The 15022-nt window shown below is 28.3% G+C and overlaps 1 protein-coding gene across 2 annotated transcripts in view; it reads right to left on the bottom strand.

Moving 5' to 3' along the window:
• Hr39 (Hormone receptor-like in 39) overlaps nt 1–15022 on the bottom strand; it is a 67082-nt gene that overhangs the window by 15795 nt on the left and 36265 nt on the right. For both annotated transcript variants that reach the window (XM_008193725.3, XM_008193726.3), the window contains exon 3: nt 8900–9340. In XM_008193725.3, the coding sequence (XP_008191947.1) occupies nt 8900–9340 (441 nt within the window). The remainder of the gene's footprint in view (nt 1–8899; nt 9341–15022) is intronic.

Raw genomic sequence — 15022 nt, 5'->3', positions numbered from 1 at the left:
TATACTACTTACTTGAACAAATGTGGAAAAATTACTTTTAATGATAATTAGTGAGAAAGAACTAATAAATCACCGAATTCAAACACCTTTTTTTTAAATAAATTTCAGTTCAGTTTGAGTTAATCTTGTAATAAACAAATAAACTTGAGCAATAACAGTAATGAGTAGTAGAGGGCCATAGCAAAAACATGGAAGTTAGCGTATTAAAAAAAAACTAAAAAAAGGTATAATGAAAATAATTTACTTATTCTTATTTCAGTATTCCTATTAAACATTATTTATGTTGTATATATTATTCCATCTTAACCTAACTTTTCAAAATAAGAAGCAAGCAACCTCATACTTGAAGTGCGCAAGCGTACAGTGCTACCAACCGCATAAGCGACAAGTTCAGTGTGGCTTAGCTAAACTTTCCTCTGAGCAACACAATTACGGTTTAAACTTAGTTTAAATTTAAAGCGAGTTTACGTAAGCAAAAGCTTAAGCTCGAACTGAGCAACCGGGCCTAGGGATATGAGAAATAATTCAAGTGCACACTTTTATTGTTCATTGTACCTATTTTTATTTTCCTATTTTCCTAGCAACGAGTTTTGTTCTTGTAGTCCTCTGAAGCAAAGCCATTCGTGATTGGTTATTTTCAGACATTCTTATCGTCCAAAGGTAGATAGTTAGAACATTTTTGGAAAGGAACTTTCGCTTCAGAATTGCCTAAACTCTATGCTCCTTTCCAATGGGGAACGCGTTCTGATACAGGCTGTATAATATTTTTTATTTGATTTCCTAGCAACGATATCGATTGTTGCACTAAACTGAAACTACAGCTACATACATATTTTTTATATGTTACGATTAATCTGTAAATTTTTACCAGTTTATAAACACCTAGCTGAATATATTGTAAACGAACTTCATAGTCTGTAAAATAATCTGTGTCGTTCTTTTTGAAAGTGACTGTAGATCATACGTAGAGATCGGACTTCCCTAATCCGCAATTTTTAAGGAATTTTCTTGAAACTCGGAATAAATCTATCTTGTTAAAAATGGAAATCCGAGTATTTTTCACAATTTTTATTTTTCTCAATTCCAAAATATACTAAATATATGTTTTAATCATGCACAATTTTTTGTTTAATAGGATATTTTGTAAAAAACAAAAAAATTACATCAAAAGATTTTTTGTTTCTCAGGCTTCCTGTCTTTCAATCTCATAGTCTCTTCTTCGTATTTCAATCACACGGTTTTTAAGTTTTTCACTATTTCAATTTTTAGTTCCTTAGTTTTCCCGTATTTCATATTTGTTTCCTAAATTTTTCAATTTTTCATTTTTTTACTATCTTAAAATTTCAGTATTCCGATTTCGCAATGTTCTTGTTTTGCAGTATTGATTTCATACTCTTTCAGTCACTTAGTTCTACAGAATTCTATTGTCACTGTTTTTTTTGTATTTACAGTTTCTTATTTTTTTGCATTTTTGTGTTTCAATTCATTAGTGTGTCTCTTTTTCCAGTTTTTTGTTTTTTTTTAGTTTTTCAGTCACTTAGTTCTTCAGAATTTCATCACAAGCTATTTGTTTTTTTCTTGTGTTTCATTTTTTTAGTTTCTAAGCATAAAGTTATTTACTTAAAAAGTCATTTTTGAATTTTAAATTTTTTAACTTTTCAATTAGAAATGTTAGTTGTATATTAAATAATTTTTTAAGATTACGAAGATTAAGACCCCTTGTAAAAATATAAGATTATTTTAGTTAAGCCACTTTTAAAAATTACTTACTTTCTCGCTTGGAAATTTTAGTCATTAAAAATAATGAGAAAATAAAAAAATAAATTTTTAGATGAAAAAAATATTTAGCAACTGAAAAGGACAACGAATAAAGACTTATGTATTATGTAAAAAATTACTTCATATACAAAAAATATGAAATCACACATCTCATGATGAAAAATAGGCAAATAAAACCAAAAAACAGAATTGCAAAAAACGAAAAAATGAATAAGGAATTAATATAAAAAAGGGTGTATAAAAATTTTTATCGTCAAAAAAAAGAAATAATAAAAGTAAGCAGAAGTGTATAGGAAAATTATTTTCACCAACTTGCCAACAAACTCGAAAACATGACTATCAAGTTTAAAATGATCAACAATAATAATAAAATATACAAGAAGCAAAAATCAATTAAAAGTTAAGGAATAACATAAAACTATAAGAGACACAAGACACAGGGGTTAAAATAAATAGCACAAACAAAAAGTTAAAATAATAGGAAATAATTACTTAACCGGACAAAGTTTTTCTCCCTTTATGTTTTGGAAATACTAGTTGTTTGTCAAATAGTTTTAAAGTTGCACTGTCTTTTAATTTTTAAAATACGAGCCCTTGTGAAAACACATCATTATTTTAGTACAGCGACTTTAAAAAGTAACTTACTTTCTCACTTTTAAACATTAGTAAATAACATAACAAAATTAGAAACAGTAGACATGTTCGCTTGTTAAGTTATTGAAATAGTGAATAAAGTGTAAATTTTTGTAAAAAGTACTCCAGGAGTTGTGGAAAAATTAGTTAGTGACAAACTAAGACAAACTGTAAAAAAAGATCTGGAGGATTTTTCGTTTATAATAGAATTGACTCCAATAAAAGTTATTATCACTAAGAAGAGAAAAGGGTTGAAACGATACATTAGTTGTTGTGTTGCGTTATTATGTTATTAAACTTACGCAAAAAACAGTGTTTCACGTAACATTTTTTTTATTTGGGTTGTTGTCATTTTATATTATTATGATAATTTGTGTTAGTCACTTGATTAGTCAGATATATTGGTTTTAGCATAAACACAGTGTGATTAGTTAAATGATTACAAAAACACCAATTACGTGAAATGAATTTAAATTATTTGTACTATTTAACACTAATTATTAAAGAAAAAATAGCTAATTATTTCGTCTACTTTCGACTCCTGTCACTTTACAAGCAAAAATTATAAAGTTATTTCGAGGCACAATAAACTTATCTGGTGATCAATCAAGGTCTAGCGTGGGTGAGGATTTTGTAACAATTTATTAGTCGGTTTGTGAAAAACAAATTTATTAAGTGCTTGAGAATCTCGTAATCAATAATATAGTAACGGCAAAATCTTCATTGAAGATTTAGCACACGTTTCCTTCCACTTAAATCTTTACTTAGTTTCCCATTTAATTAATCCTAATAATTCCCAAAGCGTGAAACGTAAACTTTGCAGATTACGAGTTCAGCAAGATGACTGTTCTGTTTAATTTTTTTCTCAATTTATGCACAACTCGGACAACAAAAGATGAGTCATAGACAAGCTTTAAATGACTAATCTAATAAAGCTCTCAACCGTAATTATTTTTGTTTATTTCTTATTCGAATCGGAAGTTGCATAATAACTTCAACCACAAGAATTTGTAATGGCTCTGCATCAGGTAGTTTGACCCACTAAATATTCGAAGAAAAAGTCAAAAGGTCAAACGATAAATCATAAATAAAAAAATGTTAAAAAAAATTAGGCACCAGAAAAGTCGCCAAAACTGATTAATTATTTATTTATCATCATTAGTAAACAAATATTTATTATTTTATTATTTTATTTTAGTATTTATTACACATTTATAAAATTGCTTATAATTTTAGTTCGAAACGTTTATTAAAATAAGCAATAAACTGCATTATAATTTCATAATGAGAACTGTCATAACTCAACTTTTGTTTTATAATTAATTTCTTAATTATTTTTTAAGTCGCTTCTATTAAAATAGAGGGACATAAAGATGGCATTTTTTAGTTTGATAAATTGTAGTAAAAAGTTGAGATTAAGAAGAAATAATAATAATCACGTATGTCACAATTATTCAAAAAAAATTGAGACAAAAATGAAATATATAATCAAAAAATTACATTACTAAGTCAAGAGCTATTGAAAACTTTCTTTTTTTCCTTTATACATGTGCTTTTTGAAAATTACATACACTCAAAAAAAATTAAACAACAAATTAAGATTTTATCAAATACTATAAGAAACACATATTTTTGTAGTAAGTATAATAAGAAATACAAATGTAAGTACAAAATTAATAGTGATCAATTTTTATGTTATTCATTGTTTGTTCCTAAATTAATCTGCACATAAAATTAAAATAATGTTTTCATAATTGGTGTTTAGGAAAATTAGCATTGTCAAGGTAGGTTTATAAATGTAAATATTAAACAAATCGACCAAATTATTATTAAAGAAGGCACAAATGCCAAATATGCCAAATACTGGCAGTTTCTAGATCAATAAATAATGTATGAATTTTCAATTTTATCCATATAACTTAACATAATTTTATTTTGAAGTAGCATCAAGTTAAAGCTAACTTATTACCACCTGCACAGAATTAAGTAATTTCTATTAAAATGCTTTGTATTTTTCTAGATGCCTTTAAATTTTTTCAACATTTTTCAACCATTCCTTATAATTAAAATAAATTAAAATAAACTAATAATTTATTATTAATTCTTCTGAAAACAAGCGATAGTAAACTGTTGTTTTCTAATGAAAATCCCTAAAAAATGTCACTAGCCACAAAAAACGGACGAGACACTTTGCACAAATTTTTAGATTTTGTTTTCAGTTTTTATGAACAGTATCTGTAAAAGTGATTTTTTTCATCTGAACTTAGTACCAATCAAACTGTTATTGCAACCTACAATTTGAGCCACATTTTTAAAGTTTGAAAAACGAACAGGAAAAAGAAATTCAAATTGATGAAAAAAAACTTCATATTTTTATCGCTAAACAGTCGTTATAAAAATCTGCTAATTTAAAAAGCACTAATTACAACAATTATTTTTTAAATTAAACTTTAAACTTCTTGAAACTTTTGGAACCATGAAACCGAAGAGCAAGGCAATGTCTTCTGATTAAATTAATTTTTGTTTACGCATGAGTACATGACGGATGGGACAAAAAATCCTATGTATGAAAATAACACTAAAAAATAATTTCAGACTGGTTTTAAGTGTTAAAGACTTAACAATATCAAAATTAGACAGTGGAAATTAAAATATTCTTGTTTAACGACGTAAGAAATGCAAACAAAATTTATACAGGGTGATTCTTTAAGGCATACTTAGAAACTTTTTAACTTCTAATATAGCTAGAACTTTAAAATTTTTTGTACGATCCAAATCGGCCATTCTGAGTTCATCTAAATTATTTTCAAAATGATTGAAGTTTGAAATTTTAAATAGATTAATAAAAATAAAGATTATTAAAGATTTTAAATAAATTAATCTAAGATAATACAGCCCTTGAACCTGCGATATGTAAATGTTTTCTTGCATTCGATAACCGAAGGTTTGGAGAGTTTTTTAGAATTTTCGAAATTGTCAACTGTCAAAATTTATGGCTGATATGATTTTTTCAAATGGAACGATCCTATTTTCTTAACGGCAATCGAAAGAATATCGATATTTATTGTGACTTTTATCAATAGGTCCTATACCTATCTCTTACAGTTTTTGAAAAAAATCACAAAAAACGATTTTACTTCGTAATTTTCATAGTTAATCAAGTAGTAAAATAGTCAATTTATTGCCAAACTTTAATGTTTTATTTTTATTTTAGCTGGTTCATTATCGAATAAGCAATCAAATAATAATATTTGATAATAGTATATTATAAATTACAAAAACATAGTGAATTATGTAAAGTAACTCAGTCACTCTGCCATTGAATTTTGAACTTCTTGAAAGAAAATGGCGAACAAATGGGACATTTCTTTTAATTAATAGAATAATTTTATCGCATTTTTCAAAAGTTTACTTGATCAAAAATGAAAATTATAAGCCAAAATTCTGTTTTTATGATTATTTCAAAAACTGTAAAATAAAGATATCGAAGATGTTAATGTCTGCATAAAAACTGATGTTCTTTTGATTACCATTGAAAAAACAAGGTCACTACATTTGAAAAACTATTTTATGATCAATTTTTAATCATCATTTTCAAAAAATCATGGTAGCCTTGCAATTTGACAATTGGCAATCCTAAAGACTTGAGAAGACCCTTTGAACATTTGGCTATCAAATTCAAAAAAATATACTCATATTGTAAAGGGATCACGATCTGTAAGATTTTCAAAAAAAATTGTATAAAAAAATTGACATATGTCAAAAACTGTGACAGATAAGTACTAACAACTAGAATACATTTTAATCAGTTTCAAGAAGTGAAAAAAATGTAATAAAGATAAGTGGTTACTCTTTAAAATTTAAGTTAAACTCAGAATAGTCGATTTAGATTGTATACAAAATCTTAGGTCCGGTTTATACAGCGTGCTCAAAAACTGGCGCACCAACTCAATGGTGTGTGGTAGAAAAGTGGTTACATATAAAGGTAAAAATAGTAAAAAAATTCTTTGTATTAAAGTTATTGATAAATAACTAATTTTATGTAAATGATATGTGGCAACGTTGTCTAACAGTCATGATCGCAATAGAATTTGAGCAACAATAAAAATAAATTATTTTTGAAACGGTTTCCTAGGAAATAATTCCCAGTGTTGGCACATCTACACATTGTGATTTTTTGGATGAATTTTAATTTTTTTAAATTAAAAAAACTGCTAAAATCTGTTAGTAAAATTTAAAATAATTATTCATCGTTTTGCTACGGAACGATTACCTGGTATGAAACATAGAAATATAAAAAAATTATGAAAACTAAAGAAGTTAACACAATAAGTTTGTAGCTCCAGATTTTTTAAAATATAACTTTAGGAATTTTTTCAACATTTTTCCCGTAATCTGCACTTGCTTCTCAATAACGTACCACTGAGTTGGTGCGCCAGTTTTTGAGCATCCTGTATAAAGCTTCAACAAATTTTAATTCGTTGTTAAAAGTTAACAACGCAAATACACCAATCAAATTGGCTTAATTTCGTCACCTGATCCGTTAATCACACATTTAATTGCGAATTAAATTCATGACGCTTCTATAAACCGGTCCTTAAAGTTCTAGCTATATTATAGAAGTTATTTTTTTAATGTAGGCCTTAAAAGAATCAGCCTGTATGTTTGCAGTAACGGACGGGACAGCAAAATTTACGAAGAGAAAAAATAAATACTATTACTAATCAATTTACTAACCGATTTACATTTTTTAAACTACCAGAAACTAGAAAAACACTGTTAAAATTTTTTTCAACAGTTTTAGTACGTCAGAATTTTGTGATAACCTAGGAGGCAATTTATGTAAATTTTAAAACCCCATGATATAACTTCAGTTTAAATGATTATCCTTTCCCATTTTAAATTCATAACAAAAAAAAACTATTTTGGCGCAAAATACACTAAACACCAAAAACCGAATCGTGTATTTTGAAAAAAACTTAACATACAACAAATTATTTTGAAAATTTTGGGATCAGGTTGCATTATTTCTAGAACTCAAAGTGATTCTGATGGTTACAAATTTTATTACAAATTTGTTGCACGAAAACATCATTTAAGCATCCTTGTTTTAGAATAAAAAAAATAAAAAAATGTTTTTTTTAGAAAAAGCTTTTATTTAAAAAAGAAATAATGTTTTTCTATCAGAGAATATTTTTGCTTACAAATTAGGATTTTAAAATTTACAAAAACTTTTGGAACAGTGCTCAATTTAAAAAAGTAATTCTGTAATGCTGTATATTGTTAGGACCAAAAGCTTTTATAAATTAAAAAAAAAACATTATTTTTTACTTTTTAGTACATCTTTTAAATAAAAGCTTTTTTCTAAAAAAACTTTTTTAATTCTTTTATTTATTGCTTTTTAGTTTTTACTTATTATTCTAAACATATTTTTCTCTGAGATTTAGTTTCGCCGTAATTGTAACACTATTATTTTGCTGATTTGTGCAAACTTGTTAGTAAGTGATAGAAAAGAGCTATTAGCACTGAAAGCACATCCTAACCTCTGTTATGTGTCTATATTCTATCGTACAAGATAAATGAGCTTAAAAAAATAGCGACATTTGTTTGTAACGAAACGTAATGAAAATGATTAGGTATTAATATATTTTCCAATGACCAATATACCGTTAATGTTGGTATAAGTTACAGTATGTACACATCGAAAACCCATTTGTAAACATAACCTAAAACTGCAAAACCCCATTTAACCCCTTTAGAGGGTATTTAACCACATAGGATTGCATTGTCACGCAGATTACGTAAGTATGTAAAATTTCAATTTATTGAGACAACGGAAACCCTTTCAAATTTGGCTTGGAAAATATGAAACAGACATACAGACAACAAAGCAAGAATCAATTAATATTTTCATATTTGTATTGAATTAATTTTAATTATAAGGAATGGTATAAAAGTTTAGTGAAAAATACGTTTAGCAAACTCACCATGTACATATACAAAAATTGATTTAAGAAAAATAAAAATTTGTAAAGGTTAATTAATCAAGCATAACGCTGATAAGTAGTTGCCTTGTCCTTTTAATAGGCATTTGAACCAAATGACTTTCTTTAATTCTAATTAATAGTAAATCGCATTCCGGACAAAACACAGTATTTAATTCGTGAACTTTTGTCTCAACTTCACTCCAATTCGAATAATTACACGATTGAATCATTCCATTCGCTAGTTAAAATCCGTACACGTAGGTACCCAATAATAAATAATTCAATCTTATCCGTAGGCACTAATTAGCCACTTTCAAGTGAATATCAAATCGATAAGATTTCTGCAATGTAAAATCGCACCTTAAAACATTACATTATCCCAGCCAACGTGGGCCGAACAATAAATTAGCGAACGACATTCCAGCGATTGACCGAGTTGTGTCCCCGACAATTAAATCACACATTGTACAAAATGATAAATAATTTTCAAAAACACTGACCTGAATAGGACTGTGAGTAGGTGAGAACTGTTGAGTGGGCGAGACCGAAACCGAAACACTCGAATAACTACAACAGCTCGAATGGGAGGCATCACTATTGTTCCGACTCAAATTCGGCGTTAAGGTGATATGTCTTTGCGTCAAAGGGCTCTGATTTGGCGAACTGAACACACTGTACGCTGAATGGATGGCAGAGTCGGGACTTGGCGTCGGAGGGACGTTTAACGCCTTGTGCATTATGTCCTTGTGGATGAGGTCTTTGGGACCACCGATGATCGGCACGGGATGCCGCTGGCTGAGCAAGGGAGAGTTGCTGGGTGTGCTGTGCAAGGAGTAGGTGCCCATTGGGGGTTGTTTCAGCCTCATGATGGGACTCTCTTTCGAGTCCAAGTTTACGATGGTGTTCAGTTTGGGCTGCGACAGCGACAAGTTCTCCGGCACCTGAAAATTAAAAAAAATATATGTACTTCTAATTTTTACAGTATCAAGAAATTGATCTTCATCCATAAAAGAAAATAAAATTTTATTTTAAAAATGCACGAAAAAATAAAAAATGTATTTCTACAGGGTGCTCAAAAACTGGCGCACCAACTCAATAGTACGTTATTGAGAAACATGTGTACATTATGGGAAAAATCTTGAAAAAATTTAAAAAAATCTGAAACCACAAACTTTTTTTGTTAACTTCCTCAATTTTGATTATTTTTTAATGCTCTTATGTTTTACACACAATTATTTTTAAATTTAATATCAAAGTTTAACAGTTTTTTGGATAAAAAAATTAAATTCAGCAAAAAAAAACACAATTTGTAGATGTTCCTAGAGTTCCTTTATTGGGAGAGTTGGGACACTGAACGTCAAACCGAGCCAATTTTGTATTATGTGAATAAGGTATATATTTCTATCCTTTTTTATTAAAATTTTTGTTAGCATCTTATGTCAGAGGTTTATGTCGAAAATAATTTCAAGGTTATAATTTTTGTCAAATGCATAAAATGACAATTTTACGTCAAATTTAACCAGGGACGTAGGAAACGTAGAAATTTTGGGATTACTATTTAAAAAAAGAAAATAATTGAATACCTACCAATATTAATGTTCACATTTCTGAAATTTTTCGATAATTATTTTAATATTAAATACATAACTTAAAACATAGTTCAATGCTAAAAATGCTTTTCTTTCAGTCACAATTTTTAGTTAGACATCTCGTCCCAGAAATTGGTCACCAAGAACCCTTCATATTCCCTGTCGTCTTTTAAAATTTTCTAAAAAAAGATATGGAAGGTGTTCTATTATGAAAACGTAACAAAATCATGAATTCCCAATAACTTTATAATTTGAAACAGAATCTAAAGTTCACGTAGATGCTAAAGGCGGCCAAGCAGTGACAGGTTCAACTTTCCTAAAAATTAGAACCAATTTTGGGTTCAAGTACCTACGTATTTTGTAAATGCATAGACAAATTCCCAAAATCTCATAGATTTTGTACATAACAATCCACTTTTCCAAATGCTTGTTAATAATAAACGTAAAACTTGGCAGGAAAGGTTCAATTTCTCTCTTTTTCATCGATGATTACCATTTCTTAAAGTTAAGGAAAAATGTTTATGATGAAGTGTTTAGACGTAAAATTCTTGTACTTACAAAGAAATCTCTTTTAAAATTTGGAGTTCATATAAAAAAACAGTGAATTGACGACGACTGCCAGTCTAAACCATTTGTAAACGCAGTTTGTCGATGAAAAAAGGAAGCATTTTTTGACAAATTTTTTTGACTTTTCGGCAAATTTCAAGTGTAACACCACTGATTTCTATCCCAATTTGTTTTTTTACACATTCCAACTAACGTAAATGAAACAAAATTTCGAAAATTGACATTCAGTGTCCCAACTCTACCAATTCGGAAGTAAAATTACCGTTGGGGGCGCCACTGAGCTAGGTCGAAAACAGTAACCATAAATGGCGGGAAAATGTTTATTCGGATATTTTGAGCGTTGTACGAATTTTGGGGCTTCACAATTATTACATTGCCTATGCGGAATAATTATTGCATCTTTGATGCAAGAAACTTATGTTGACAAATGAGAGATGACGAGGAAAACACGAATAACGAATGACTGTTTGGTTCACTTTCTTTATTGGAAAATTATTACAAAGACATTAAAAAACCTACCTTTTGGCATAATTTACGTTTAAATGTATCAGCAGTTGTTAATCTTTATTGTAGTTTTGTAGATTTACCGCAGCATTTCATGATTTTTTCAGTGGAAAATTCTAACCTAAAATTCATAACACTTCACTAATTTATTGGTTTCTTGAACCAAACTTTGTGTTCGCTGTGATCCATTACTTATAATATTTAATTAGACAACTGTTTGAGAACACTTTGTAATCAAAATTTAAATATTTTTCACTTTTAATCCACTTTCAAGTTCCAACAATAAACACTTTATACCACGAAAAACTACAGAACCAAAGTCAACGCTAGTATTTACCACCACGTACTTTTAAAGTAATTCTTTCTATTGTAAGTAATTAACACTATACACGCAAAATTGTTGAACAATTCATTAAATCTCAGTTAATGTGGCATTACGAAAATTTCTTTACTGTTTTCGACATAGTTCAAAAGTCATCACCAGAGGGCGTCTAGTTAATTTTATTTCCGAATATAGGAACTCTAGATGTTCCAATACACTGGGAATTATTTCCTAGGAAACCGTTTCAAAAATAATTTATTTTTATTGTTGCTCAAATTCTATTGCGATCATGACTGTTAGACAACGTTGCCACATATCATTTATCTAAAATTAGTTATTTACCAATAGTTTTAATACAATTTTTTTTTACTATTTTTACCTTTATATGTAACCAGTTCTCTACCACACACCATTGAGTTAGTGCGCCAGTTTTTGAGCACGATGTATATTATAAATGTATTAAAATTAAAATTAAATGTATGTATTACAAATTAGGATTTTAAAATTTATAAAAGTCTTGGGAACGGTCATAAGTTATAACAATTAACGGCATTACAGAATAACTTTCTTAAATTGAGCCCTGGTCCCAAGGCTTTTATAAATTTTAAAATGCTAATTAGTAAGCAAAAATATTCTCCTCTGATAGAAAAACATTACTTTTTACTTTTGAGTACATCTTTTAAATAAAAGCTTTTTTCTAAAAAAACAATTTTTTATTATATTTTTATTTATTGCTTTTTAGTCTTTACTTATTCTAAACGTCTTTTTCTCTGAGATTTCGTTTCGCCCTATTATTGTAATACCATTATTTTGCTGATTTGTGCAAACTTGTTTAGTGGTATGTGATAGAAAACAGTTGTTAACATTAAAAAACATCCTAACCTCGCTTTTGGGTCGATACTCCATCGTCCAAGATAAATAAATTTTTAAAAAAATAGCGACATTTGTTTGTAACGAAACGTAATGAAAATAATTAGGTATTAAGATATTTACCAATGACCAACATACCGTTAATGTTGGTATAAGTTACGGTATGTACACATAGAAAACCCATTTGTAAACATAACCTAAAACTTCAAACCCCATTTAACCCCTTTAGGGGGTATTTAACCACATAGTATTGCATTGTCACGCAGATTACGTAAGTATGCAAAATTTCAATTCATTGGAACAACGGGAACCCTTTCAAATTTGGCTCCAAAAATATGAAACAGACAGACAGACAACAAAGCAAGTTAAATAAAAGCTTCTAAAAAAATAAATAACAAAAATTATCTAACTGAAAATACATATGAGTGACATTATACAGGGTGTTCTAGCGAGTTGGTAAAGTCCATTAGTCACCTCTAAATGTTAGAAAAGAAACAACTTTTTCTTCCTAAGCCATAGATACTAATCCCTCACCTCATCTAAAATTATTTTCAAATATACAGGCTGTTTCGAAAATGAGCTACAATCAAACTTAGGTTTTTTAAAATAGAACACACAACATTTTTTTGCATTTTTAGATGTAGCTTTTAAAACTAATGATTTTGACCTAAACTTTTATTTGTGGATTTTGTTTAGTCTCTGAAATATTTTAATTTTTCTAACAAAAACAAGCTCTTTTTAAAAATGTGTAATTCAGAAACTAAGGCTCCTAGAATACTCGGACTTTCACCACTTTAAAAAGGAGAGTTCAAACTTAAATCCTGTATCAACTGATTGGCGCCTTGCAATAATGAACGTAAATAATTTAAGTTTGTTAAAAGTTGAATAACTTGAAAAAGTTAAATGGAACACCCTATTTTTTGTTTTTGCTTCTCAAAGCTTATTAAATTGTCTATCTAAAAACAAAGTTACAAATGCCTAAAGTTAATAATAAAAAAGATATTTGAGTTTAGAATTTCATTTTAGCAACAATGGAGATTATTCATGAGCATTGTCTTTACAATAAGTTAACAATACCATAACCATAGCAAGTCCACCGCGAATCATTTTATGGAGTTTATAAAGGGATTTAAAAATTCGACATTAATATAAAAATTTTAATTATTTCACCGTAAAAAGTGAGGAATAATGGCCTAAGGGTAATATTAAAGCTATTATTAGCTGAAAAGTTCACTTTTCGACTACTAAAACAATACTTAATATTTTTAAAGTTTTTTTTTAATGCTTAATCTTTTAATCTTTTAAGTAATCAGAATCACTAAGAGACACGTAACTATTTGTGTTTTTAGATAGACAATTTAAGAAAATTTACAATTTTTCAAAAGTTTCAGAAACACCCTGTATATTCGAAAATAATTTTAGGTGAGACAGAGGTTAGTATCTAGGGCTTAGGATAATAAAATTACCACTTTTTCAATATTTAGAAGTAAATAATAGATTTTGTCTACTCGCTGGTTCACCCTGTATAGGATCTTGTATACATGGCAGTGAACCAAAGTTATATTTTTTATATGGAACACCTTATATATTTTTGCATAATTGATGATAAAGAAAATACGACGATAATTACTTTTTTTAATTATCAAAACGGACCTTAATTAAATTCGCAAATTTACAAAAAAAAATCATAGATGTTGATCAAAAAATCTGCCACAGTTGCCATTTAATTAGTCGCATAAATTTTCTCTTGCAATAATAACAAGCTTACAGATATGTTGCTGTGTTCTATGGAACAATGAAAGTAACACGATTGAAAATCTGATGTCTTTAGTAATAAGAAGATAGGTTTTTTTAAAGTACCCATCTTAAAAGGGCAGATAAACAAAAGTGGACTGTAGATTCCATAAATGTTTGGTTAGAATCTATTTCAACACTTACAAAACTTACAAAATAATAAATTTTTGTTAAAAAACATTTCTGAATTTTGCCGGAATGTGCCTTTCATAGAAAAAATGGATTATTTATTTAGATTTAAAAAAAGGGTTCCGCAGTGGTTTGTCTTAACGAAATCATAAAAGCCATAGATAAACAGCATAAATTTACTATCTCCAATTAAATCAAAATTTGTGAACTGTTCAGAAATATTTCTCTGTAAATGCCGTTGGTGAATTCTATTAGGTATAAGTCACAATTTCATCTAAATAACGCTAAAAAGCATTAAATTTTAAAACGACAACAAAAAAATGATTAAAAACAATGCAATCAGTCTGAATTAAAATTTACGCGAACGAAGTCTGCTAGTAACTTATAAATCTCAACCAAATTCTTAAGATGTAGTTTTGTTGCTCGATTTGACATAATATTATAAAATACAAAAAGTCGGCCGTAATTCGTATTAACAAATTCGTTTAATGAAAATTGTGATCACAGACACCTATTTAATAAATAAAACATGAAATTTGTTTATGGATTGAATTTTTTAAAGTTAAATTTTATTTTACATAGCGAGTAAATAAGTAGGCGAATTTTCAGATTGCCAAAACAAATGCATTTCCAAACGTGTAATCAAATTACAAATTACAACCAGGAAGTGATTAAAATTTGCCGTTTCTAGCATTTCCCATTTATTTTGTGAATTAAACATCACGTTGCAGAATTGCGGGTTTTTCTGTGATTATTTTACAATTTTAAATGAACGCAGAATTGATAATTAATATAAGCGATTAATGGTCGTTTTTAACAATATTTTACTGCTATGTACAAACTGGGCT

The sequence above is a fragment of the Tribolium castaneum genome, chromosome 7 (assembly GCF_031307605.1).
Source record: "Tribolium castaneum strain GA2 chromosome 7, icTriCast1.1, whole genome shotgun sequence".
NCBI classification, from domain to species: domain Eukaryota; kingdom Metazoa; phylum Arthropoda; class Insecta; order Coleoptera; family Tenebrionidae; genus Tribolium; species Tribolium castaneum.
Note: the sequence above shows the minus strand (reverse complement) of the source record. Positions and strands in the feature narration are given on the sequence as shown.